The following is a 24,612-nucleotide window of genomic DNA, read 5'->3' on the forward strand; positions in this document are numbered from 1 at the left end:
TTTTATTTGGCTGTCATGGCTGAAAGGCCTGTGTCTTTCAGGTTGACATGCTGTCAGCCACATTTGTTCTTCTGCTGGCACATATCAGTGTTTGTACTGTACATGCTCACTACTAGACTTACTTTTTGCTTTATTCAGGTGTATTTAACTGGAAATTTTATGATTTATAAAGATCAACTGCTTTATCTCAAGGTTCAGAGAAGCTTAATGACTTTTCTTGCAAAGTTTAAATGCACATTATCATCAGAGAGGGAGAGAAGCAACACGCTTCTGAGCAGGATAATGTGAGTAATACTAACACATTTGATTTTAAATGCTCAGCACAGAGAGGACAGGAGCACTTGAGCTTGTTCAGAGGACAAGCTCTACCCTCCCTCCTTCTGGATGGATAATTGTTCGAAACCAGCTCTGAAAAGAGGTTTGCATTGTTCTGTCTTTTTAAGTTGCAATGGTAAAAAGGCTCTTCAATGTAAGGAATCTAGTTCGACTCTGCCCTTTCCCTCTCAAGACTCCTCTCTCCAGCACCCTGAATTATTCATCAGCGATCTGCTACGACGTGTGGGACGTTAGATCATCTGAGTGTGAAACAAATATAACTGCTCCTTCATTCAAACGGAGGTTTGATGATAAGTGATGATGTAGCCTCACACACTGTTTACTTAGTTCACATGAACCCAGATTATCTTTTATTCATGAACCTCTCCACTGTTGATGGGATTGTTATGCAGATTTTGTTTGTTACCTTCAGAGGGCAGTAAATAACACTGACAGGGAGTCAAAAGCAATTTTGAAAATGTGATTAGCTGGTAGTCTGCATCCAGTCATCACGCTTCATAATTAAATCTATGGCTCGTTTTCTTGTTTCTTGCTTAAGTTGCATGATGATACTGTTTAGCAGATACTAAATGCATATTAAAAGAATGAGAGATTAATACCACGTCAGCTGTGTGATTGCTCAGTCATAGCATTGCTGTGTCGTAAATCCACACTATACAGGATTTCTAATGAAGTTTGAGTATGTGGTGTGTTAACACGGTGAATAAGTGACAAGATGAAGTAAGCTCAAACTAGACAGTAAGCACACTAAATACACTGAGTGTTTAAGGATTCTGTCAATGTCCCACAGTGCAATGTGCAAAGGAAAAAAACAAATTGTGGGTGAACACACCCAAAAAAAGGAAAAACAGGGAGTGTAAGTGTTGTTGTTGTTTATTGGGCAATTACAGTCCAAGGTCACAGTTTCACATATTGTATATCCTGTTAGTATAAAACAGAAGAGTATGCAGATTTTTTTCCATGTGCTAATTGCAGCAGTAAATATCTCTGACGATCAGTATGTAGAGCATACTGTGCAGATTCACACTTGCTGGTGTTTGCATGTTCTCCCTGTGTAACTGCGGCGTGTGTGAATGTTTATACGTGGGGCAGACTGACACTGAAGAGGGGAAAAAAATTTAGAAAGTGCATGTATGTGTATCATTACAACTGTCTACGTCCTTTTCTCAAATTCTTTGGCTAAAGTAGCAACACAATTACAGATCCAATTTCCTCCTGTTTAAAACCTATACACATAAACAGATACTGTATCATGACATTTTGATATTGTAAGAATTTATTTTGGTTATTGTGACATTTTTTCATATCTCTGATATCTCCTGTTTTGCTGAGCAGGCAAAGAGTAAAAAAAAAGATGTCCAGCTGAATTCAATTCACAAAATATCGACAAAAACAAACAGAGCTCGACCTTTTATTTTAGATACATGCTTACACAGATGAGCTGTGAACAGATCTGATGTCTCTACACCTCTGAGTGGTTCCTACTGTACGTCCCACAGTTCACCAGCCTCTGTGTCTCAAGCCAAAATGTGCAAACAGTTGTTTGGTAGCCGTTGGTAAATTCCCGCACTGCTAACAAAGAACAAGTAAATGATTTGAAAATCTTGTAACAGCCGGGAACAAACTGACACAATCCAACCAGCCTCCGCTAAAGGTCACATTCATGAAGCTCTTATGTAGATTCCCATTTTTTGCCTGTAGGTGGCAGGCTGAGCTCATAATCCCTGCTGAGAGGGTTTTCTCCTGTGTGTGAGTCAGTGTGGTTTTGCAGTCAGAGTAGCTGACAGCTGCCACATGTGCAGGGCTAATCATTTACTAAGTGCAGATTTCAGAAATGCCTCGGTTGCACTGTAACAGGAACGGAAAGTCACATATTAACAAAGCCACGATGGAAAACTTGTCCTGGTTTCAGGTCTTCTTACATTCCACATTAGAAAATGCTGCTTCACTGAAAAAAGCCTTATTAACCTACATAAAGCAAAGAGGGTCAAAACGTATTTAGTGTACTAATGGTCAATTCTTAGTCATGAGAAAGATCATTTTGAGAGTGGTCTTGGGATCCAACCTGCCCTTTGAAGCTGCTGCAAATTAGTCTTGAAAATAAAAGAAGAATGTAGAGATATTAAATTACATTGAATTAAATTAATTACATTTCATGGATCCAAACATCCACATCTGCTCATTACAAAATAAATATGTTTTGTATGAATATGTGCAGATAAGTGCGCATAACATGCTCCGAACTGATCTCTGTTGATTAGATAACTGCTGTTTCAGGCTCCACTTTAAAGGCTGTTGAGCTGTTTTCATTTCTGTTCTAATATATTAATATTAATAGTATTCATCATTTGCACGTAAACCAGCAGTTCAGCGCTCGGCCGCCCTCCTGTGGTAAAATTGCACAGTGCGTGTCATTAGCTGGAAAAACTGACAGAGGCACAAAGGCAGCATGCATACAGACCACAGACACTCAGCTACTGTCGTTTCACTTTATGGGCCTTTCAGCCAGAGGGTGACTGTCTGAACACAGCCTGTCACATGGCATGACAAATGGCCCTGTATTTTCTATTAGTGCTCTGTGTTTGTCTCTGTGTGTGTGTGTGTGTGTGTGTGAAGCAGAGACTGTGAATGCTCTGATAAAGCAGAACAAACACTTAACTCTGCCTATGTGTAGCATTCTTGATAAGCCACGCCGCACCTCATCGTACACAAGCGTACGTGCTGACAGTATCATTATCTGTGCTGCGACTCGCACGTCTGTTGCATGAGTCCTGTGAGGCTCCTCTTGTGGCCGTTCACTTTGATGTCGTTAATTAGGACCAGCGTCCCGAGGGATGGCTCTATGCTTTTATTGTGGAGGTCCTGAGAGGGCTTTCTCACGGTAGGGGCCCTTGTTCTGACATTGGCCCCCTCTCTACTCTCTGACTCTCGGAGGCCATTCCCAGAGAAGGAGGGAACCCCACTTAGTCCCCTCTGGGATCCAGTCCAGATGAGAGGGAGGTGGATCTAATGGAGCTCTGCAGGATTCGACTTCAGAGGAGTTTCTTCTGGATGTTTTTCCTTCTCCTCTTTTACCCGTATCCTGTACTTTACATCGCCGTGTTCACACATTAAACATCATTTGTTAGTGTAGAGTATTTTTGTACTCACCGGCTTCCTCTGAACTTAAAAAGGGCTTTCATTGTGAGACGTTTGATTTGTGTGGGTGCCAGGACTTACGGAACATGTGTTGATAACTTTCCAGTCAAACTTTTTCCATGTTTGAGTCTAGATTTTAGGTCAGCTGGCTGAGTGTGTTTGTCAGTAATTCATTGTTATGCCCCTTCATTTGTGTTATATGGCGCTCTCGGAAAACCAAATTACAGTGTTTACATAGGCTATCAAAGGGAGGCAGGAATTACAGCCACACAACCATATATTATGAATGGGAAAACAGCATGACATGGCGAGGCATGCAGCCTACTGAGCTTTACATAAAACAAGACATGAATGGATTCAAATCAGGAGGCACACAGAGAAAAAAACACACCTATAGGGAACTTGTGGCACATGTTCGTAGGGCTGAAGAAAGGTTACAGTTAACTACATGACCACATGGGACACTGTAGAAACCAGCAGTAAAGGGGGATGGCATAAGGGACGTGGAGGTGGGAGTTGAAAAGACATCTGAAAAAAAAAGGCCCAGTTCAGAGTCTTGCTGTGAGAGAGGGAGGAAGACAGAAGAAGAAGCGAGAGGGAGGAGGAAGAGACAGAGGGGAGTAGACAAAAAAACTGAGCTGGAGGAAAATCAGACAGGCCCAGAGTTAAATCCTCTCTTTCTCAACTCTGTGTCTGGAGTGACGGCAACACTGATGCCCACAGGTACAATACCTCTCCTTATCTGTTACATCAGGCTATCTCACTGTTTATATACTGCCTGGGAAGATTTGTCATGCTCTAATTAACTTTGAGCAGCTCACTTTAATAAATCATATTTCAGTATGAAGACCAAAAACAACAAGAGATAAGATTTGGCAAAAAAAAATAAATAAATAAAAATCAGGATTTCTGAAAGAAGATAGCAAACCCCTTGATGTGTGTTATCACTGTAGCCTGCACTATCCTGAAGTGTGTTATTTATTTATCTGTGGATAGAGTGAATAACTTGAACTGAACAACTAGCACATTGATTATTCTGCAAAGATCAACACTGGGTTGAAGAAATAGCCCGCTGTTTTAGTGGAGTATGCCTGGGTGAAATAAAGAAGGGAATCTCTATAAGCCAAAGCTGCTGGTTTTATCACCAAAGAAAGCAAAAGCCTTCATAAAGGCCACCATGATGGATGTCAAAACACTTTAACATGCGTGGGAACATGGCTGCAGTCCAGTGTCTGGAAGTGTTTAGCATGTGCGTCGTGTCTTGAAGTCGTTGCAGTATGTATTTCACAGAAAGCTCCGCTGATTGATTTCTTCTCTGGTCAGAGCTGATGGCAGTCAAGCGGAGGCACTTGGGGATCTGGACATCGCTGAGATGTCTCCTCCTTCCAAGAGGTTCGGAGGTCAGAGGTCCTTTTTCTTAGTAGAGGACACTTCTTTTCAAGTGTCTGCTGGAAGTCACGTGCCGGAGTATCTCAAGTATAGTGTGACCAAAGGGGAAGAAGGAGAGCACCTGTCTGTGAAGCTGGAGTACACTCAACACTTCCCTCGGTTTTTTTTTTTCGCTGTTTGTTAAGCAACCCCGGGGAATCACTGTGTGGTTGTCAGAACATTTTCTCAAAACTGAGTGAATGTGAGACACTGTAACGAGCTGGATGAAAACACTGCATAGCTAACAGTTTGAACTTTGAAGCTTTGGCTTGTTCAGGGGCCACGCAGCCCAAACCTCATGCGCCATTATTTGTCTTCTGGCTGTGATATCCAACCGGAGCCAGCGGGCTATCTGTTTGCAGTTTGGGATAATTTGTAAATCCTTCACTGAATGGCTATTTGTGGAAGAATGAGACAGCGACCCGCAGATAATCTTTCCCATTTCTCCCCCAGGTTGTTGTGTAGTGACTTGGAACACACATAATGTCTTGTGGAAACAACTTGAAGTGATTTTCCATAGTTCAAAAATGTTTACAGCATCATTCTGACCCCCTATGGTTTTAACAGTATAACCCCACTTCAAGCAGACATCCCTCTTGATTTCCACTGTGTTCTCAGGCTGGACTGTGTGAAAGAAATGAATCAGCTTGGGCTGTTATTATGTGAATGAACGTCTCGGTATTTTAATACTGTCACTGTGCATTGTTTCATCATTAGTAACCTGTAAATGTTTCAACGATGTGACTAGTATTTCCAGTCTTTAGAGAGAGAGAGAGAGAGAGAGAGAGAGAGAGAGAGAGTTGATGGGCTGTTGCCCCTGAAGATAAAAGAACCTTCTCTCTGGGTGTCCCTCAGAGGTGAAGGAGAGTGTTACCACAGCTGTGATGCTCTTGTTTAAATTCAATACAGGACCTCAAGAGAAAAACACAGCCCTGATGACTTTTGACCCAGCAGGCTTTGGCAATGGTCAACAACAGCAGCTCCCTAGCTCACATAGTTATGTTATTTACTCTCAGAATCAATAAGCTCTTGCTGTGAGTGTGTGTGTTTGCTGTGGAATGAAAGGTGGACCTCAGTGTTTCTCCAGTGGAGTCATTAAAAACACTAAGATTCTTCATCCAGACTATATTTATGCATGTCTGTGATCAGTCTTTAAACAGAGAAGGGAAAAGAAGTGAAGAGCATTGTGTGTGCTACATTTAAAGTGATGGCGCGTAATGAATATAGTGACTCTAAAGTTAGTTGTGACACAGGCTCAGAATGTGAAATGAAAATACCACCCTGGCAGGGGCTTTTGCTGGGCTGGCACTGTGTTTGCCCTCAAGTTCCCCGTCCTCCAGGAGGCATTGAGGTCCGCTTTGTATATTCACTTGTTACAGGAGACCTGTGGACCACTGAAAGGACCGCTCCACAGGTCACTGTGGACCACAGGGCACAGGCAGGCCCAGGAATCACTACCTCATTAGTATTTGAGGAAATTTTGCTTTGGTGCCTTAGCAACGTAGCCTAGAGCTGATCGTTTTGAATCTGAATCCCATGATGACTGGGGGTGAACGACAGGTTCCCTGTGTGCCCCTCAGGATCAGATGAGGGGGCTGGAAGTCTGTGGGTGATTCAACACAGGCTCTCTGTAATTACTTGGCCTGCTGAGCCAGCCAGCTCATGTGCCAATCACTGCATCAAGAACAAAGTCACATCCACAAAGACACTGTGTTGTTACTCACCTTTGAGGACAGACAGTCTTTGACTATTGTCCTTTGTCTCAACACCTTTTTGGTTTGTAGATGATGAGAATGCTGTGAAGGGAAGACGTGCTGTGATAATAGCGAGAGGCACCGACTGCTCTGCCGGTGATTGTGACATATTGAGCAGCGGTTGTTGGAGTCCGAGTGACATGCAGAGCTATGTTAAGGAAAACCCACTCTTGAAATTAGGACGAGTTTATTCCCACACTAGGTGAATTACGGGAGACACTGCAGTATGAATCTAGCCCGTGAGCTCCCAGCATTTCCCTCACCTCTTACCAACAAAGAATAGATCTCCTGTGTCTCCTGTATCTACAGTCACATGGCTTCTCGGTCATCATGTCCGTCTTTTGGCTTTCATTCATCATTATTGGTGCTTCCTGTTTGCTCCCCTGTGCACAATTTGAAACTGTGAGACAGAAGGAAATGTTAGGCTAATTTGGGCATGAGACATCAGATGTTGTGGTTTTCAGGCAGACTAGAAGAGGGGGGGGGGGGGGGGGCACTGTGTTTCCCCTGTCTGTCTGTCTGGTCTTACTCTTACAGTAAGGCTGACTGCTCACTGTGAGTGGGTGTCTGTATGCAATTAGCATCATAAAGGGGAAGAGAGGCCTCTCCTCCGTCCTCGCAGCGTGACGACACCTCTCCGCCAGCCAGCCCACTACTGGAATCTTTTTTTTTTTTCCATATTCCTGGCTCTTAGTGTCTCCAGGTGTTTCTGATAAAGACAGTCTCAGTGCTCAGTTACAGTCTGTGTGTTTTTTGACTGATATATTTAGTTGGCTTGTCTGGCTGATTCATTCAGTTGTCTCTGCAGCAGTGTAGTGTGGGGGAGGAATGGCCAGACACATCTGTAAGGGTCCGCATGGTTAGTGCTTATAAATTTTAAGCAGTTTGTTTTAGAGTGCTTTTAAAGCTCTGATATGAGCTGAGGGTATTTACTGTTAAATGGTTTGTGATGGTGACTAAAGTGGATTGCCTACGTCATCCTGTCTGTGCTTGCAGCTTTATACTGAGTCCTGGCCCCAGTAGGTCAGAAGAGTAGTGTTTTACAAGAGGAAATGGTCACATAGTGAGGCAGGCACAGCAGAAGCAGGGGGCATCTGGATTTCTACTTACCCTATAGGAAATTATGGACGGATATGATGTCCTTACGTAATCGCAGAGCCACGGCAAACCCCAGAAATTTAAAGTGCTGCTCATTTTATCCACACATTTATACTAATAGATTTTCCTTATACAGCATATTCTTTTGTGATCTCACCTTTTATTATATAATGTAAAAGTGCGCTATTAAGTAGAGAAAATTGGGAAAACGTGACAGTGGCTTTGCAGATGAAAATTGATCTCTTCTGTATATAACTTGCCAAATAATGAAAGCAGACAGTAGATTATTGTCTCACCCTAATGTATTTGTGAACTCACTCACTGTATCGACTTGGATTTGATTTATGAGAGTGCCTGCTTACAGGTTTTTTCCTTATTTTTTCCTTCTTCTTTCTTCTTAACAGTTTGGACTGTAAGTTTGGATAGATGCTGAAATGTATTGCCTAGAAATATTTGAGAAACTTTTAAATGTCATTTAAATAAGAAATAAATAGTTTGGAAAATATGATTATATTTGGCTATTTACAATTATTCCTTTGTAGCCTTTCATTCTTATTCTTAAATAAATCCTCTGGAAATAACTTCTTCTTTGTTTTGTGTCAAGTGACACAGCACCACTGTCTCAGATGACACACGTCACACAATTTCTCTCACTCATTGATTTGTACCTCAGACAAAGAGGTTGAGACAGAGGTGAAGCAGAGTAGATCACTCAGATGATGTTAGTGCGGCGTCTTGTGAGCGGAGTGCCTCAGCATGATTCACCGCTGCTGATTGCTGACAGTTTATGTCATGGTTTTCCCCCGAAGTTCAGCTGCCTATGTTTTTCCATTCCGTTGACCTACTGGAACAACATCTAGACTCTGCAAAACCACGCTTTCCTCTTGTATGTTTAAATGAAACATTTCCCACATCAGCTTTAACACTTCCCTGATGAAATGATAAAAATCTGACATTGTGTCAACTGGCCATAATGTCTGAAAACAAAGAATCATATCAGGGGGGGAAAAACAGTGTCTCGAAATAAAAGAAAGTCCCAGGATTGAGAGGAAATGCTCACCGTTTGGCTGCAGCTCAGATATTTGCCAAAAATGTGCTGAGTGGGGTATAAAAAAGTTGTCACGGGCAGAGCTGGGTAGGAGGGTCGGGCACAAGGAGCTGACGAGGGAGGGAGAGGGGGTAAACGTCAGGGAGCCTGCCACAGAAAGGGGTGGGTTGAAGGAGAGATTTAGTGTTGGGACCGGCACATGGTGGTTGGGGGTAGATGGAAAGAGAAAGGAGAAAGAGGGAGCTGTGGGTCTGAGTTCAAACTGCAAGCTGTGTTCAGAGAGAGAGCAGGAATGTGGCTCAGCGTGGGAATGAAGATGCTCTGACATGCTGAGAGACACTCTTAAGTCTTGATGGATATATGAAACACTCTGGCTGTATGATGAAAATATCCCGTAAGTACATGATCATTTATTAGCGGAAACAAGCTTTGGTGTTGGTTGATTGAAGGATTTTGGAGAGCAGACGTATTAAGGCCTGTGCTTCAGTGATGATGATGGCTTGTTTTCATTCACAATAAGCCTGAATGAATGATTCTGGGATTTTTGTTTTGTTTTCTAAAAAAAATATGAACAGAAAAGGATTACTGCTAGTCCTAAAGCTTTGCTGTCAGACAGATGGAGATCAGGAGAAAACAAAGCACATCATAAAATCCTCGAAAGTTTTTACTCATGTACTCGGCTGTAAATATTTTCTGAAATAGTGGAATGTGAACGAGCCTTTAAAACTGTCAAAATTTTAACGGGGCTTGTATCTGCACAGCCCAAGGACTATCCAAATGTGCCCTATCTCTTCCTGCAGCAAATTGTTACATGTCATATCTTGCATAATCAATTCACTGCTGAGAACTTTGCATGAAGTGAATCTTAAAGGCCCTCGCCACAGATACTTTCCGTCGCACACAGCTTTTGACATTCTGGGCCATTGTGTCACAGCCAAACTCGGTTTCATCTCTTTGTGAAACTGTAATTTTATACTGTACACAGTTTTAAAGCTGTGGGTTGTGGAAAGTAAGCACAAGTTCTCATTCTTTGGCATGATGCCCGCCCAGCCTTTTATCCACAAGAGATTTCCTTAGAGAGAGGATGCGAGGACAGAATGTCTCGGTATCGTGTTACAGAATGCCAAACAGAGAGGAATTCCCAGCTCATGTTACTTGCTCCCAGTGGTCCAACCTGCGGCTGTGGGACACAAGAGGACCTGGCATTGCTCTCACTATGAGCTGCAGTTGAATAATACAGGCCTGATATTATCCACCTGGGAGGGAAGCCTAGCTGAACAGAAAGCCATCAGCTCCTGGTGATACAGGTGGGAACAGACCAGAGAGGCTCCTGGCAGCGTACACATGTTGACTTAACTGCTGGATAAAGGGGTAAACAGTAGACTTTTTTTTTTTTTTGTCATCCAAGGACACAGGGAACTGTTAATATTTACTCAGTTGTTGGTCAGTCTGAAGACCAAAGTCACTTTTCATTGATTTCTCAGTGATTCGGACATGTAGGTCAGTCCTGGATCAACACTTTTTGAAAAACAGGTGATAGCAGTATCCTCAGTGCGAGGCTACAGTCGCTGTAATTACGCAGTATTGTGTGATGAATGACCGCGGTTCATGTTTCAGCCACAGTGTGACAGGCACAGACCGGGAGTGGAACTGAGACCTCAGATGTGTGATGGGAGAGCTGTTTGTTACCCGCGGGTGCAACTTACGCGCAACTTTTCTTGTGGAATTCTTTACTTTGTGGAGAGCTGGTTAACGCACAGATGTGTGTGTGATGATATTTGGCAGTTGGACATTTATCAGCTGTGTGTGGCTTTTAAAGAATCACTGGAACTGGTAAGAATATTTTCATGTCAAATTGAAAGTCTGTGTTTTATATTTTTTTACATAAAATAATATATTTCATTTACCATATAAGCACTTTGATTTGTAATTCTCAATAATACAGCTGCAGCTTGACTGATTTTGGATGATAAGTGATGGAAATAATTTATTGTGTATTTTACTATTTTACTTACTCTTATTTTCATCATCTTTCATCACATTCACCATATTCTCTCAATTGATCAAGTTATTGTTGGAAGCCACTATAGTTCCCTAGAGCCCAAGATGACGTTTTAAAAATCTTTTCTTTCTACTGTCAGTTCAAATCATAAAAATATTTAGTTTATTATTATAGAAGACGACAAAACCGGCAAATATTCACATCTGGAACCAGAGTAGAAGCTGGAGGCAGTCATTTTTCCCATTGATTCTGAAACGATTTATATATTACTAAAAATTTTGCAGATTAATTTTCTATCAATTGACTTATCTATTAATCAACTAATTGTTTCAGCTCTGCTTTTGTTAAAATATAGTTAAGGAAAGAAAGAGACTGAAAACTGTCTGTATAAATTCAAAGAATAAATTTAGACATTACTGGTGTGAGAATTGTAGGTAAAATATTGGGTTTATGTTGCTTTTCTTATTCAGTTTTACTGTTTGCTTGTTTGTTTTTTTGCATTCAGTCATTTATTCAATGAAAGTTTCTATTTTCTTTTGCAACATAAAGCAGACTTACTGTAGCACTGCTGTGTCACTTATCGCTGAAGCGGTAAATGACACCCAACTCTGTTAGCATTAATGGAAAGGTGCCAACGGTCTGTTTCCTCTCCTTGTCATCAGCGGCTCTGAAGTCTGCAGACGACTCACTCTGTCGGGCAGCTGGGTCAGTTTGTGACCCTGACTGATGTGTTTGCTTGCTTTTATTCTATTAAGGAGTCACAGAGAACTCTGATAAAGATTATTTTTAACCCGATCTATAGTTTTGTATCATTCTTTCTATTTTGTTGGAAAATGAAACGTGGATTATACATAACAGTATCTTGGGCTCTATGCGATGTAGAGTGATGGTCTCTTTTTTATCTACAGTCTTCAGTCTGTTGTAATATACGTTAGCTTAAAAAGTAAAAAGATAACAGATGGTTATATAAGGCCCCACGTTGCCTCGTGTGAGTGAACGAGGGTTTCCTCCAGCCAGACGGTCAGAGCAGCAGGTTCATCATAACATCCATGCTCTCTCAAAATAATCAGACAGGGGGGGTTTCAGTTTCAGAATGACTCTGGTCTTTCTCCTGCCAAGTCTGTTGTGTCTGTAAGATACCAGGTGCACAGGCTTTTTGCTGCTTTGTTGATGCTGTGGTGGGCTTGTCAAAACGAGATTTGAGTTTTACCTTTTATTTCTATTCTTGATGTGCGCACTTTCTTGTGTTTCAGAAATCGAGGCGAAAGAGGCGTGCGACTGGCTGAGGGCAGCAGGATTTCCCCAGTATGCTCAGCTCTTTGAAGGTAATAAAAGCACTCTGTTCACTCCCACACACATTCATCACAAAGGAGGGAAATGTTGTTTGGTTAAAAGACAGAGATTAATGAAGTAGCACACCAATAAAATGACTCTGTAATAAACCAAAATAGCATTTTTATTTTAGATTTTTTTTTTGTTGTGAGACGAAACACTGCCATAGCTGGAATGTGGGTATTTTTGAGATGATGAGTGAATAATGGTACACAGTGTCATCTGGTCTGTCACCCTCGTCCCCAACACCGAACAAAACCACACGATCATGGGTTACATAGTGAGCCTCATTTTACACAACTGTCCTCAGGACGCCTCAGAGCTCGGGCTCCAGTCACCCAGACACCACAAAACAAGCGGAACATCAGCTGCTTTTAAAGTCTAATCTTTTCCAAGCTATGGTTACTACATAAACATGTCTTCTGTGCTTTAAGACTGAAGTCATGGGAAGAAATGGGTTTTTATCAGCGCTTAAGTAGCTCCACTCCCTCAGATCTTTGTGTCGAAGCCAGACTTTTGATGTGCTTTGGTGCAGTATATTTGTTTGCTGACAGTTTGTAGATAGTTGTAACAGAAACTCCAGCGTTGTGCACTGACGACGGCCGTTGGAGTGTAAAGAAGTTAGCATGAGCTTCACTCCTGATGCTGGGGGGTTGTGTATTTAGAAATAACATTAATAATGAAATCCGTTATTTGGGTGTAATCATGTTTCAAAGCCGACAGTATAGCTGAATGTCTGCCCCCTTAAAGAACAGTCTGAGCGCTCACTGCTGCTTCTGCTTTTCATAAAAAAGTTAATGACCTCACATGAATGCAGTGGAATGTTAGATTCAGAGGGTCTGGATTCAGTCTCTTAAGTTATGTAAGAGGAGGCCCATACCCAGAGCAAGATGTAATGCCTGCACAAGCCTGAGTGCTGTTATTTGGGCAAATTCTGTCTCTTCTCATTAGCATCACATACAAAACAAGTTTGATGGTCTCCCAGAACTTCAGTGTATTTCTGGAAAGAATGTGCTTTCCAGATCTTTCTTTAATGTTGGTGTTACACTTCTTTCCACAGATTCCCAATTCCCCATTGACATTTCGCCTGTGAAAAGAGATCATGACTTTCTGGACAAAGATCTCGTGGAACCTCTTTGCAGGTAACCAGACAATTCATTGAGACTGAAAAGACTCGTACATGAGTCAATGCTACAAATAACTTTCTTGGCCCAAACAAGTAGAACTATGTGAGAATCATCCCTACATGAACTTTAAAGTAAAAACACATGTCTCATCTGATGCAAATTTTAGTTTTCTTATCTTAGGTATTAAGAAGCTTGTACAGAAAATAAGATTTTCCACACACTGCTGTACATTTAAAACATTTAATAAATCAGTCAAATTTCATCAGACCTTCATCAGTCTGGACTGAAATGCAACATATTGAAATGTTGATTTAATAAATGCTTTAATAGCCATGGAATCTCCGTGTCCTCAAGATGTTGAACTGCACTCTGACATAACTGCTTGAAAAATATTGGATGAGTGTGATTCTTCCTAATTTGCCAGAGGGTGTAAAGAATAGAAAAGTACACAGAGCCAACAACTGGTGGTTCCACATCACTCCCTTATAGGGCAAGACAGCTCATGTACTCTTTCAAGCCAAGATGAAAACAGCACTTCAGTTACCACAGTAACTATGGCAACCCTCCAGAGAGGCAAGCAGAGAGTAGCATGAGGGGTGCCTCGAGCGGCTCAATATACTGTGACTCTAAACAACCCTAAAGCAACTCATCTAAATTCCAAACTAGCCACGGGATAAATGGAGGACAATTGGAAACAGTTCCACCTCCAACGTGATTTTGTCCATGACTTTCCACCATCTCTATGGCAACATAAGGATGGCCTTGTTGTCAGTTACGCCACCACAGCCTTGTGCGCAAAAATAAGTACCACCCTGCATACTGTGGGTGTCTTTGATAAAAGTGTAACTGATAGATATTTCATGTATGCGAGTGCTCTTTCTGATCTCTGGCTAAGCAGCCTCCTGTTTTAGAAACCACATTCAAAGCTCTTCAGGCCTGTGGAATAAAGGGCCCCCAGCTTAGAAATCCTCTCTTCAGTTGAGTCCTACTATCTACAATAACAATCATGGGAACTTCTTGTTTGGCTAACCCCCGTCATCTACAGCACTAGAGGAAAGCTGTATCCTTCATCTGAGTCTATTTACTGTCACAGAACAATACTGTCAATCTGTGAAAAAGACTGTTAGTAATATCTGGAGCTGTTACAGCTTGTGATTATCTCTCCGCAAATGAGTTTCTTTTTGTCTACAGCCAAGGCCCAGTCAGCTGCAGTGTATTTTATTATGCCATCATCTTTTCCCCTGTGCTATTAATGGTTCATGTACTTTCATGTAGTTTTTAGTGCCGTTACTTTATATATCCCAGTTTGAACACCCACAGAACCTCTAATCGCTAAGCACACGTTCCAAGGCTTAGACTATAATGTTTTTTACAAATATTGAAAATGTTCCATTACTTTTCTGAGGGAGATTTGTAAAACTGAGCTCAGAAATGTGCATTTGTATTTCAAAAGCAGCAAGTTTTAATGTGTTAATGTGACTTTTGTTTAACTGAGCTGTCTCTCAAATCATGTGTGTACACAAGTGTGAAGTGGCATTAAAGACGTGTTCATCTGTAGATTAAGATCTGCAGATGACTATAGTGACTATAGCGACTATAATTAGCCAGGCTGTGATTAGAACATTATATGTGGCTACTCCATCTGCTGCCCTCAAATTCACCTTTGTTCAAAGTACCGCACAGCAGCCTTCAAGCCACAATCACTTAGATCCAACCCTCAGAGAAAGAGAACAGAGCAACTGACAATTACCGGTGTTCATTAGGTTTAGGATAATGTGTGTGTGGAAACTGAGTTTCCCTCTGGGTCTGGCTGTGCATCCAGAACAAAAGCTGATCAGGTTAACACTTAAATAGCAAACAGAATGGGATTTATTTCTGGAGTGGTCATTAGAACACTATTCTGGTCTTTCTCTTGTTTGTTTTTCATCCTTGGTCCTTCTTTGTTTCAGGCGCCTCCACACCTTGAATAAGTGTGCCTCTATGAAACTTGACGTGAACCTTCCGAAGAAGAAAGTAAGTGTCGACACTAGATTACAGCCTTTTTTATCAAAGTGATGCTTCTGCAGTTTTTAAAGTTTTTAAAGTGGATTATTGCAACACTGTGGCAGCTGTGACACTACACTATATTTTTTGGGGGAAAAACACACCACTAACTTTAAAAAGATAAATATATTAAAAGACAGATAATTCAGCAGGTAAAAAATATTTTGCTCAGTCAAGAGTTTAGTCTGAAGCAAGTGTCATGCTTTTTCTCTATTTTGAACTATAACAGTTTGTATGTGGTTCTTTGGGTTTACCCCTCAAAAAGCTTCATTCCCCCAAAAAGTTTTCATTTAAAAGTTGTAAGAATTTGAAGACAAACATCAATGGTATTTTCTTACAAAGACTGCCTGAGGTTGTGCATGTGCTTCATGCATCAACACAAATATAATCTGGCCTCATCGGCGTAACCTAGATTATACGATATTTGAGATTGCACCATTGTTGTGTTCGTCCCCGTTGAGTATTATTACTTTTTATCTGTCTCCACATTGGAATGTAGCCTGCTGGCTGACATTAATGACTTTTTCCTGTCTTGGTCTATTTATGGAAAAGTATTCAAGTCAAAGGAATCGTTTGTCTGGTGTTATATCACTGTTGGCTGATTGTATAATGTTATTAATTCTGAGCAGACACATCCTTCAGCCATTTCCTGCATTTCTTATTTAACTGGTCTTTGTGGCATAGATTATGTGACACCTTCATGTATATATTTTACCTTACCAACCTCAATTATTATATTTCCACTCAGTGTATGGTAATACGTACTGTATGTGCAGACCTAAATAGAAACATTCATTACTACAAAGAAGAATAAAGAAAACAAATTAAATCATAGCGGCTAAAGTAATTGGTGTAACATAATCTATCTTTCCTCAGAGTGAAGACTCTGATGAAGACGACCTGTTTGCTATCAGTGACAAATGGACCTTTGAGTGGAGCAGCCGGCGCTGGTCCAGGTTACAGGACATTGACTGTCTGCTGGGGAACCACAGAGAGGGCCAGCCCTCCAGGGACAGCTTACCTCTGAGGGCCACCACCAGCAGCGAGAGTGTCCTGACGGACCTCAGTGAGCCAGAGGTCTCTTCTTTGCACAGTGAGAGCAGCGGGGGCAGCGGTCACAGGGGCCTGAGTACAGAGGATTCTGACTGCTCCAACCGCACGTGCTCGGACTCTGCAGCAATGCCAGACTCTACTTCTCTCACAATGCCTCACATCCCCAAAGAAATTGCTCACTACGGCTCACTACCTGACAAGCACGGCAAGACAAGCAGCACCCGTGCCAAAGACTTCCTGAAGCGCATGGAGACACTGCGCTCCCGAGGAACTCTGGGAAGTGGTCGTAAGGCGTTAGTCATCAGCTCTCCAGTGCTACAGCAGGAGGCCCGGGCACTGAAAACGCTGCATTGTGTTGAGATCATAAATGGAAACGGTGTGGCTCAAGAACCACTGTCCAACAAAGTTCATCCGTCCCAGTGTAGTAGTGAGGGCAGCAGCCATTCTAGTGGCAGCGCTGTTAGCACACCCAGCTTGAAAGAGCGCAAGCCTCATCGGGCTGACCACAAGCGCAGTGGCATGTATCTAGAGGACATAGACATCTTCTCAGGCACCCAAGTGAATAAAGTCGCAGAACAAAACCGCAGGAATGAATTCTGCTCCTATGAAGACCTGGTGGTCCATATTCCTAAAGACCACAAGCCAGGAACCTTCCCCAAAGCACTGTCCATAGAAAGCCTGTCCCCAACCAATGGGGCCTCTATTAACTGGCACACCGGCAGCATGCATCTGGACTCTCCACTAATTTCACGCAGAAGGGAATCCAGGCCTGTCACCCAGTGCTGCTCCAGAGGTAGCCGCATCAGTGTGTATGATAATGTTCCTGGCTCACATCTGTACGCCAGCACTGGAGACCTCATAGATCTAGAGAAAGAGGACCTGTTTCCTCACCTGGATGATATCTTGTTGCATGTCAATGGCCTTCAGCAGATAGTGGACCACTGGTCTAAGAATGTGTTGCCTGGAGGAGAAGGGCTGGCACAGGTGGATGGCGAGAGGGAAGATACAGTCCGACTCCAGTCCTCTAGTCAGATCACATTGGACTTTGAGGGAAATTCAGTCACAGAAAGCCAGACCACACCTAGTGATGGGGACAGAGACCGGGTATCACTGGCTGAGACAGAATCTACAAGGCTCAGGGAAAGGAGGGACTCAGGAGTAGGTGCTTCACTCACACGACCAAATCGGTAAGACTCTTGGAACTGTATTGAAAGTACTGAAACATTTGAGATCACACAAGTTTAGCTCTTCTTTGACCACGAAGTGAACTGTTTTTCTTTTTCATCTTTTATGGTATTAGGTTACGATGGCCCAGCTTTCAGATCTCTAATCGCCTGAGTCACTCAGTGGCATCCCTGCAGATTACCAACCAGTCAGCAGGCCAGCTGAGTTTGTTGCAGAAGTTTTCTCTGCTACGTCTTACTGCAATCATGGAGAAGTACTCCATGTCCAACAAGCATGGCTGGACTTGGTAAGTCTTCATTTAAATTTCCAAAGGTGTGATTCTTTTTTCTATTAGTGTATAAGTAATGTTTGTCAAGTATGGTTTTATTAGGCCTCAATTAATTATTGCAACCAGATTCCCTTTTGGCTTTAAGCTTCGAAGTCAGTGCCTATATACTGTATATTTTGCTCTCTCTGGTTTAGCAACTTCCTAAAGATGTTGTGTTGATGTCTTCCCTAGGTCTGTGCCTAAGTTTATGAAGAGAATGAAGGTACCAGACTATAAGGATAAGAATGTGTTCGGAGTGCCTCTCATAGTGCATGTGCAGCGCTCTGGACAACCCCTGCCCCTTGGCCTGCAGCAGGCCCTGCGGTACCTGAGGAGCCAGTGTCTTGACCAGGTAGGTCGCAGTATACATGCTCTCACGTTACGTGTGACTTGCATTTTCACATGTGATGTAACAAATGGTTGGGTTCATCTAATGCGCATAACGTGGTGTAAGGTTTCTGTGCACAATGACTGACACAGGTGGCCGACAGATACAGTAGTTGTATAATAACAATACAGTCAGCGGAACTGCGGTACAATGCGATTACATGTTACTTCCAGCTGTCACGCTAACATTAATGCTCCTGCTTTGCTCCCAGGTGGGTCTCTTTCGTAAATCGGGGGTGAAGTCTCGAATTCAAGCTCTGAGGCAGATGAATGAGAATTCCCCTGACAATGTGAACTATGAGGATCAGTCTGCCTATGATGTGGCTGACATGGTGAAGCAGTTCTTCAGGGATTTACCTGAGCCTCTGCTCACCAGCAAACTGGGGGAGACGTTCCTCCATATCTACCAATGTAAGGACATAAATTTCTGTGTTTTTTTTTTTTTGCCCATGGCAGGTTTTCATTTTATTGTCTCACTTGGTTTTGCTCTATTATTGTTCAGTTGTAACCAAACTAACATACATGTGGCTGCGTGAAAATATAATTTAAAATAAAGTAAATGACCTTTGACAGTGTGGATGCTATTCTCTCTTCTATCACTGTGTCTTTAAAGCAGAAATAATACAAATCAATTCTCTCATATGTGCAGATGTGCCAAAGGACCAAAGGTTGCAAGCTGTCCAAGCAGCCATCATGCTGATGTCGGATGAAAACCGAGAGGTGCTGCAGACGCTGCTCTGTTTCCTCAGCGATGTCACTTCTTCTGTAGAGGAGAACCAGATGACACCCATGAACATTGCCGTTTGCCTGGCCCCCTCCCTCTTCCATCTCAACATACTCAAGAAAGACAATCTCTCACCAAGGTGCATGTTTTTTCCTCATGTCTTATAGTGTTGTAATTAGCTTGGTGTCTGTGATTTTGTGGCAGGACCATTTCCTGCCGTTCTGTGCCTCAAAAAAGCCTAATGAACAAGACATGCATGCACTCTATTAACTCGTGTATGATTATCTTCACCTATGACTCCATAATACAGACATAAAACGGGTTACAGAGCTTGGTCAGCCCCCAGCGGTGCAGTAGATTACTGTCTCTCCGGGCCAGTTTTAAAAGGACATGGCTCTCTTTTTAAAGCTCGGTGTTTTATGAGACCATGCTGTGTACAAACAAAGCAAAGCTCTCTAATTTACCATGTTGAAATTGTTGCTAAAGGGATCAAAGGGGTTTCCTGCAGAGCGGAGGAAGGGTTTATATACTGTGTTTGGTGTGGATGTTGACCTGGGGACTAATACATTTTCTCTATCCATAATCCCCAGGGCCATGCAGAAGAAGTATGCCACTGGCAGGCCAGACCAGAAGGATCTGAATGAAAATTTAGCAGCAACACAGGGCCTTGCTCATATGATCATTGAGTGCAACCGTCTCTTTGAGGTACGAGAACCTGTAGTTGAGATGATGCAAGAATTTCAAGGCTGAATGTAATATCCACAGGCCTCCCTCTGTTTATATTGCTGTGAGTCTTACCTCATGCTTTTATGCACCCATTAGATCCCTCATGAGATGGTTACTCAGTCGCGTAATTCATATGTGGAGGCTGACTTGCATGCACCAACAATAGACGAGCTGTGCAAGCAGCTGGAAGATGATGATGGAACATACCAAACACATATGGAGGGGAGGCTTCAGAACCTGCTCAAAGAGGCCCGGGAAAAGTCCAAGTCCTGGGTGTCATGCAGCAGCTCTGATAACACAGAGCTCTACTATAAGAAGGTTTGTGTTAAGTTTTTTTTTTTTCATGTATAATAATACATCAGAATGATCCCAGTGTCTCGTATCAACGCCAAAGGGTTACAACAGCAAATCAGTAATGCAGAAAATAAAATGCTCTTTTGTACCTCAAGCATGGATCTTGCTTTCAGATCTGTAAGTTAACATGATGGTTTGTGTCTTTGTGTCTTATCAAGGTGGGAGATGGGAACCCTTTGAGACGCTGGAGAGTGTCTGTGGAAGTGGAAGCGCCACCATCTGTCGTGTTGAACCGGGTGCTGCGAGAGCGCCACCTGTGGGATGTGGACCTGCTACAGTGGAAAGTGTCTGAAACACTAGACAAGCAGACAGAGGTGTTCCAGTATGTTCTCAATCGCATGCCTCCTCATCCCAGCAGAGACTTTGTAGTTCTCAGGTAAGTGGTTTAAAAACACCAAACAACACATTGTCCTTTGTTTGGAAGTTGCTCTAATTTCTTTTCTTTTAGGGTACATACTCAATCTCTTTCTGTTTATTCAAGGTCATGGAGGACAGACTTGCCCAAAGGTGCCTGCTCCCTTGTTTCTGTGTCTATAGAGCATGAGGACTGTCCTCCTGTTGGAGGGGTACGAGCTATTGCCCTGGAGTCCAACTACCTGCTTGAGCCCTGTGGCTCTGGGAAGTCCAGACTAACTCATATCTGCAGAGTGGACTTAAAGTAAGTCCAGCAATAATCTTGTTGCAAGATTTAACTCTTTTAGCAAACGCTTAATTTTTTTCTGACACATTTAAAATGCATCAATATATATTACATAAGATTTTAGTTTCATATTTATTTGAAGCTTGTTATACGCGCATGTACGCTGTATTAAATATACTGTTTTGATTTCAGAGGAAGGACTCCAGATTGGTATAACAAAGCCTTTGGTCACCTTTGTGCCGCAGAAGCTGCCCGGATCCGCAACTCCTTCCAGCCACTAATCACGGACGGGCCAGAAACCAAAATCTGAAACTATTTGCCAGTTGTGTCTGCTCAGGCTTGAGATCAAGAGTGAGCCTTTAAGACATTGCCAACAGGCAGACACGAGGCATAGACAGGACCCCAGAACTAAAGCACAGTTTATTCAGTTTTTTTTTTATTCAGAGTACAAATGCTCTGAAAATTATTTTGAGCTCCTCTGTACTTGCACAAGGACAAAAAAGGACATCTTATAGGTGCTGAGCATAATTACTCATTGGGAAATTAATCATCCTGCCAATATTGTTAGAATTAGGATTTTATTTACCTTGATGTTGCTAAACCTGTATGCTATAATAATTATTATCTTTGATAATGTTATTGTTTTACTGTTGCTATAATCTACAATGTCTAGGACATTAAAGCTCTTAAATGCTTCTGGGAAGCATGTTATTCATTTTAGATTTAAAGCTATAATTATTATGATGTACACTCAAGTGTCTGTATATATGTGTGTGAATATACTGTACATGCAAACAAAATGTATATATTGTGAATATGTGAGGCGATAAATAGTACATATGTTAATTTCCTATATATTGATTCTTTCATTGTGTCAACCTTCCTGTAATACACATGGTACAAAATTGTAAGCTGGTTTTACTTTGCTTCAGTATTGCCATTTTTAATGGGTGTAATTTTATTAAACTTTGACCTCCTGTGGTTGTGAAAAGAATGACTTAAGGTTTGACTTGATCATACCTGCTTTAGGGTACTGGATTGTGCAGTGTCAAGTACAATAGACATCATTTTTTAATAAAAAATATCAAAATTGTAAAACGTTAGTATGGACTGTTTCTTAATCTTGCTCTACTTCAAAGAGAAGGAACACTACATGTAAACGATTCAGTAATGGCATTTATTGTGTAAGGATTCTAAATACCTGTCATGGACAGTTAATAACAAAAAATGCCAGAAAAGCTTCAACAAAAATGTTTATATACACAGCCAAAGAATCTAACTTAAAAAACAAATCTTTCTGATCCGGGGACACAGGGACCTCTACTGGTCATTTGAAGGAAACACATGACTGCAGTCAACCCACTTGGGTGAATAGACTTAAATAGACACCTCATTTGACCTATATCTCATTTGTAATGCAAACACATCAGTGATTCAAAATTAAAAGCAAATGAAGACTGCAATTCATTTTGTCTGGCCTTTTCATACAAATTGTATCCAAAGGGAAAAACTTGGACTGAACACTTGAACCTGATTGTCCTTTTTGTCCACTAGATGGCTCTTTCTTATCAGTGGACTATTCATTTTTACTGTGGCCACATTTATTTTTTCCAGTGACAATGCTATTGAAATTAAATTCCTTTTTTCATGGGTATTTTTAATTACTTTCAACAGGCAGTAAGGATGAGAAGATAGATATCCACTGCTGAGACATCTAACAAGGAAAAATAATAAAATAAATTTTAGGTGATGGCATGAAATATTATCACCATCTGGGATCTGTTCAAAACCTGACTGAGATAAAGATAGAGGTGATGGCAGCTCAGACATAATTAAAGTGTGTAAAAGGATCATTCACCCAAACCGTAACAGAATATAGCACACCACACCGAAACAATAAATACACGGAAATCAACAATCCTTTGGCTGCATGAGTCTGGATCTGTTTGTCTGATTCAGTTCCCTATATTTGCTCTAAGTGTGTGAATGGCAAAGCCAATCCCCCTCCATTGACCTCTATCCAGCCCCACCAGGGTTTATGTTTCTTATTGGAATGGGGGCCAGTAAGCTTAATGCCGAAGATAGTAGGGTTTGAGTTCCTTGTAGTTATTTCCCACTGATTAAAAATACATTATTGGACACATTGCTATGTTTGGACAACAGAATAAAAAGGACTAATTCCGTAAGGACACAATAGCTATAAAGTATTTAGGACTAATTTAATACGGTCTGCATTATAGCATTATAAAGATACAGCATTCTGAGAAAACATTTACAACAGTTGTCAAAAGAAACACGCTGGTGAGTAGGTTAAATGATGTGATTGTCAATTATTCTGCACTGTATTACAGCAAATTAAATTAACTTTTTAAAGTGCACAGTACAGCTGTATAAAGCCCTACAATATTTTTTACCTCGTTTGAAGCCATGCTGACACAGATCAGCTTAATGAGGTCATGAAATGCAAGCTCAGCTTCTGGCTGTCAGTCAGGACGATGGACAGGATTGTTGCCAAGCTGTCAGTGTCAGTCTCTTTTATATAACCACTGGAACCTGATGGCTTTTTTTTTGTCAAATTGTGTTTCTAATTTATTTATATATTTACATTTGTCCATGTTTTATTGTACATGTAAAGTGGAGCTACATAAATACAATATTTCTTGTCATTACCATTGTATCTTTTTTCGCATAAACAAACCACATATAAGATGCTGGAGAAGTTTAAGACAAAAGGCAGTAATAACTTCTATTATGCGATTCTTTTGCATTTTGTTAATTAAAAAATTCAAAGCAATAATTAATTTGAAAGCAAACATTTTTCTGGCTTGGAGAGTAATAAAAATATGTAAATATTTAACATGCTTGATCAACAGTAGTGGATGCAAAAAGGACAAAATAAATAAACCAGACAATTCGTAAATTTTCACAAGTGTCAGTTCAATGTGTCAACAAGCAGACCCTAATACCAACTCACCAGGAACACTGGGAGAAAACCTGACTTGTAGTTGACCAAGGGAAGCTGTAGCAGGATTTGTTGTATTGCATAGATGACTGTCCAGGGTCATCTTTTCGCCTGGCAGACTGACCAAAGAACTGTTCACACCTGGAGCTCAAACTGTAATGAAACTAGCACACATTATGTGAAGAGAGGACGAAATGATAAGATAATGATAATTATCTGCCTGCATAATGTTCAGGTTCATGCATGGCTTTAGGCTAAAAAAAAATGGCCTGAGAGGTTTGGTGTCTGCAGTGTCTTGATTAAATAAGATGTTTGAAGTAACCTAATAATAAAATAATAATTAGTCTTATAACCACTAAAACTAAAGTATAAAAAATATAGGCTACATTTATGTCAACTTTCAATTTTTGAGTCTTTAGATAGACAACTGGCCCTAAAAGACAAAAATTGTATTATATCGTTTCATGGTGGTACTTAAGTCAAATTACCATCATGATAACAAATTGGGAGACTTTTTGTCAGTTTTTTAAAATTTATTTATTTTAAATTTTAAAATGTGATTTATTAATTGTCTCTGCTGATCCAACTGCTGCGGAACAGTTTTTACATGTGATTGGATTGCAGGTGTAAGAATACCAGCTCCCTGTACTGGGAAACCTTAATGCGACACAGCCATGATTAAGTCATTAGGTACACCTGCGCTCTTCATGCAATGACAAACGATAGTTAACTATGAATATTTCTCATTTAGATTTTTTTTTATCCAGTCTATTTTTGTATTATTTAAAATTATTTTATATTTCCCGTAAACACAATAATGCTTCTAAAACCTATATTTTTGACGTCGGTGCGTAAACCTTAACTCAGGTAACTTCCGGCTACCATCTTCGTTTAGGAATGAGTTGCTGTGCTGCGACTAAATTTGCGCTATTTGGGATATTTTATTTAGTTTAACTCTACTCGGTAAA

At 41.2% G+C, this 24,612-nt stretch overlaps 1 protein-coding gene across 6 annotated transcripts in view; it reads left to right on the forward strand.

Moving 5' to 3' along the window:
* stard13b (StAR-related lipid transfer (START) domain containing 13b) overlaps nucleotides 1-21,780 on the forward strand; it is a 68,635-nt gene extending 46,855 nt beyond the window's left edge. For 4 of the 6 annotated variants that reach the window (XM_056373944.1, XM_056373945.1, XM_056373947.1 and 1 more), the window contains 13 exons: nucleotides 12,058-12,129; nucleotides 13,197-13,278; nucleotides 15,213-15,276; nucleotides 16,183-17,546; nucleotides 17,660-17,830; nucleotides 18,044-18,203; nucleotides 18,451-18,649; nucleotides 18,888-19,101; nucleotides 19,553-19,667; nucleotides 19,785-20,006; nucleotides 20,201-20,418; nucleotides 20,524-20,700; nucleotides 20,875-21,780. In XM_056373944.1, the coding sequence (XP_056229919.1) occupies nucleotides 12,058-12,129; nucleotides 13,197-13,278; nucleotides 15,213-15,276; nucleotides 16,183-17,546; nucleotides 17,660-17,830; nucleotides 18,044-18,203; nucleotides 18,451-18,649; nucleotides 18,888-19,101; nucleotides 19,553-19,667; nucleotides 19,785-20,006; nucleotides 20,201-20,418; nucleotides 20,524-20,700; nucleotides 20,875-20,992 (3,176 nt within the window). In that variant the 3' untranslated portion in view covers nucleotides 20,993-21,780. Of the gene's footprint in view, nucleotides 1-9,004; nucleotides 9,197-10,328; nucleotides 10,636-12,057; nucleotides 12,130-13,196; nucleotides 13,279-15,212; nucleotides 15,277-16,182; nucleotides 17,547-17,659; nucleotides 17,831-18,043; nucleotides 18,204-18,450; nucleotides 18,650-18,887; nucleotides 19,102-19,552; nucleotides 19,668-19,784; nucleotides 20,007-20,200; nucleotides 20,419-20,523; nucleotides 20,701-20,874 lie in introns of those variants that run through there. The other 2 variants (XM_056373948.1, XM_056373949.1) reach the window with 2 other exon arrangements.
* Nucleotides 21,781-24,612: the final 2,832 nt, after the last annotated feature.

The sequence above is a fragment of the Seriola aureovittata genome, chromosome 4 (genome assembly GCF_021018895.1).
Source record: "Seriola aureovittata isolate HTS-2021-v1 ecotype China chromosome 4, ASM2101889v1, whole genome shotgun sequence".
In the NCBI taxonomy this organism is placed as follows: domain Eukaryota; kingdom Metazoa; phylum Chordata; class Actinopteri; order Carangiformes; family Carangidae; genus Seriola; species Seriola aureovittata.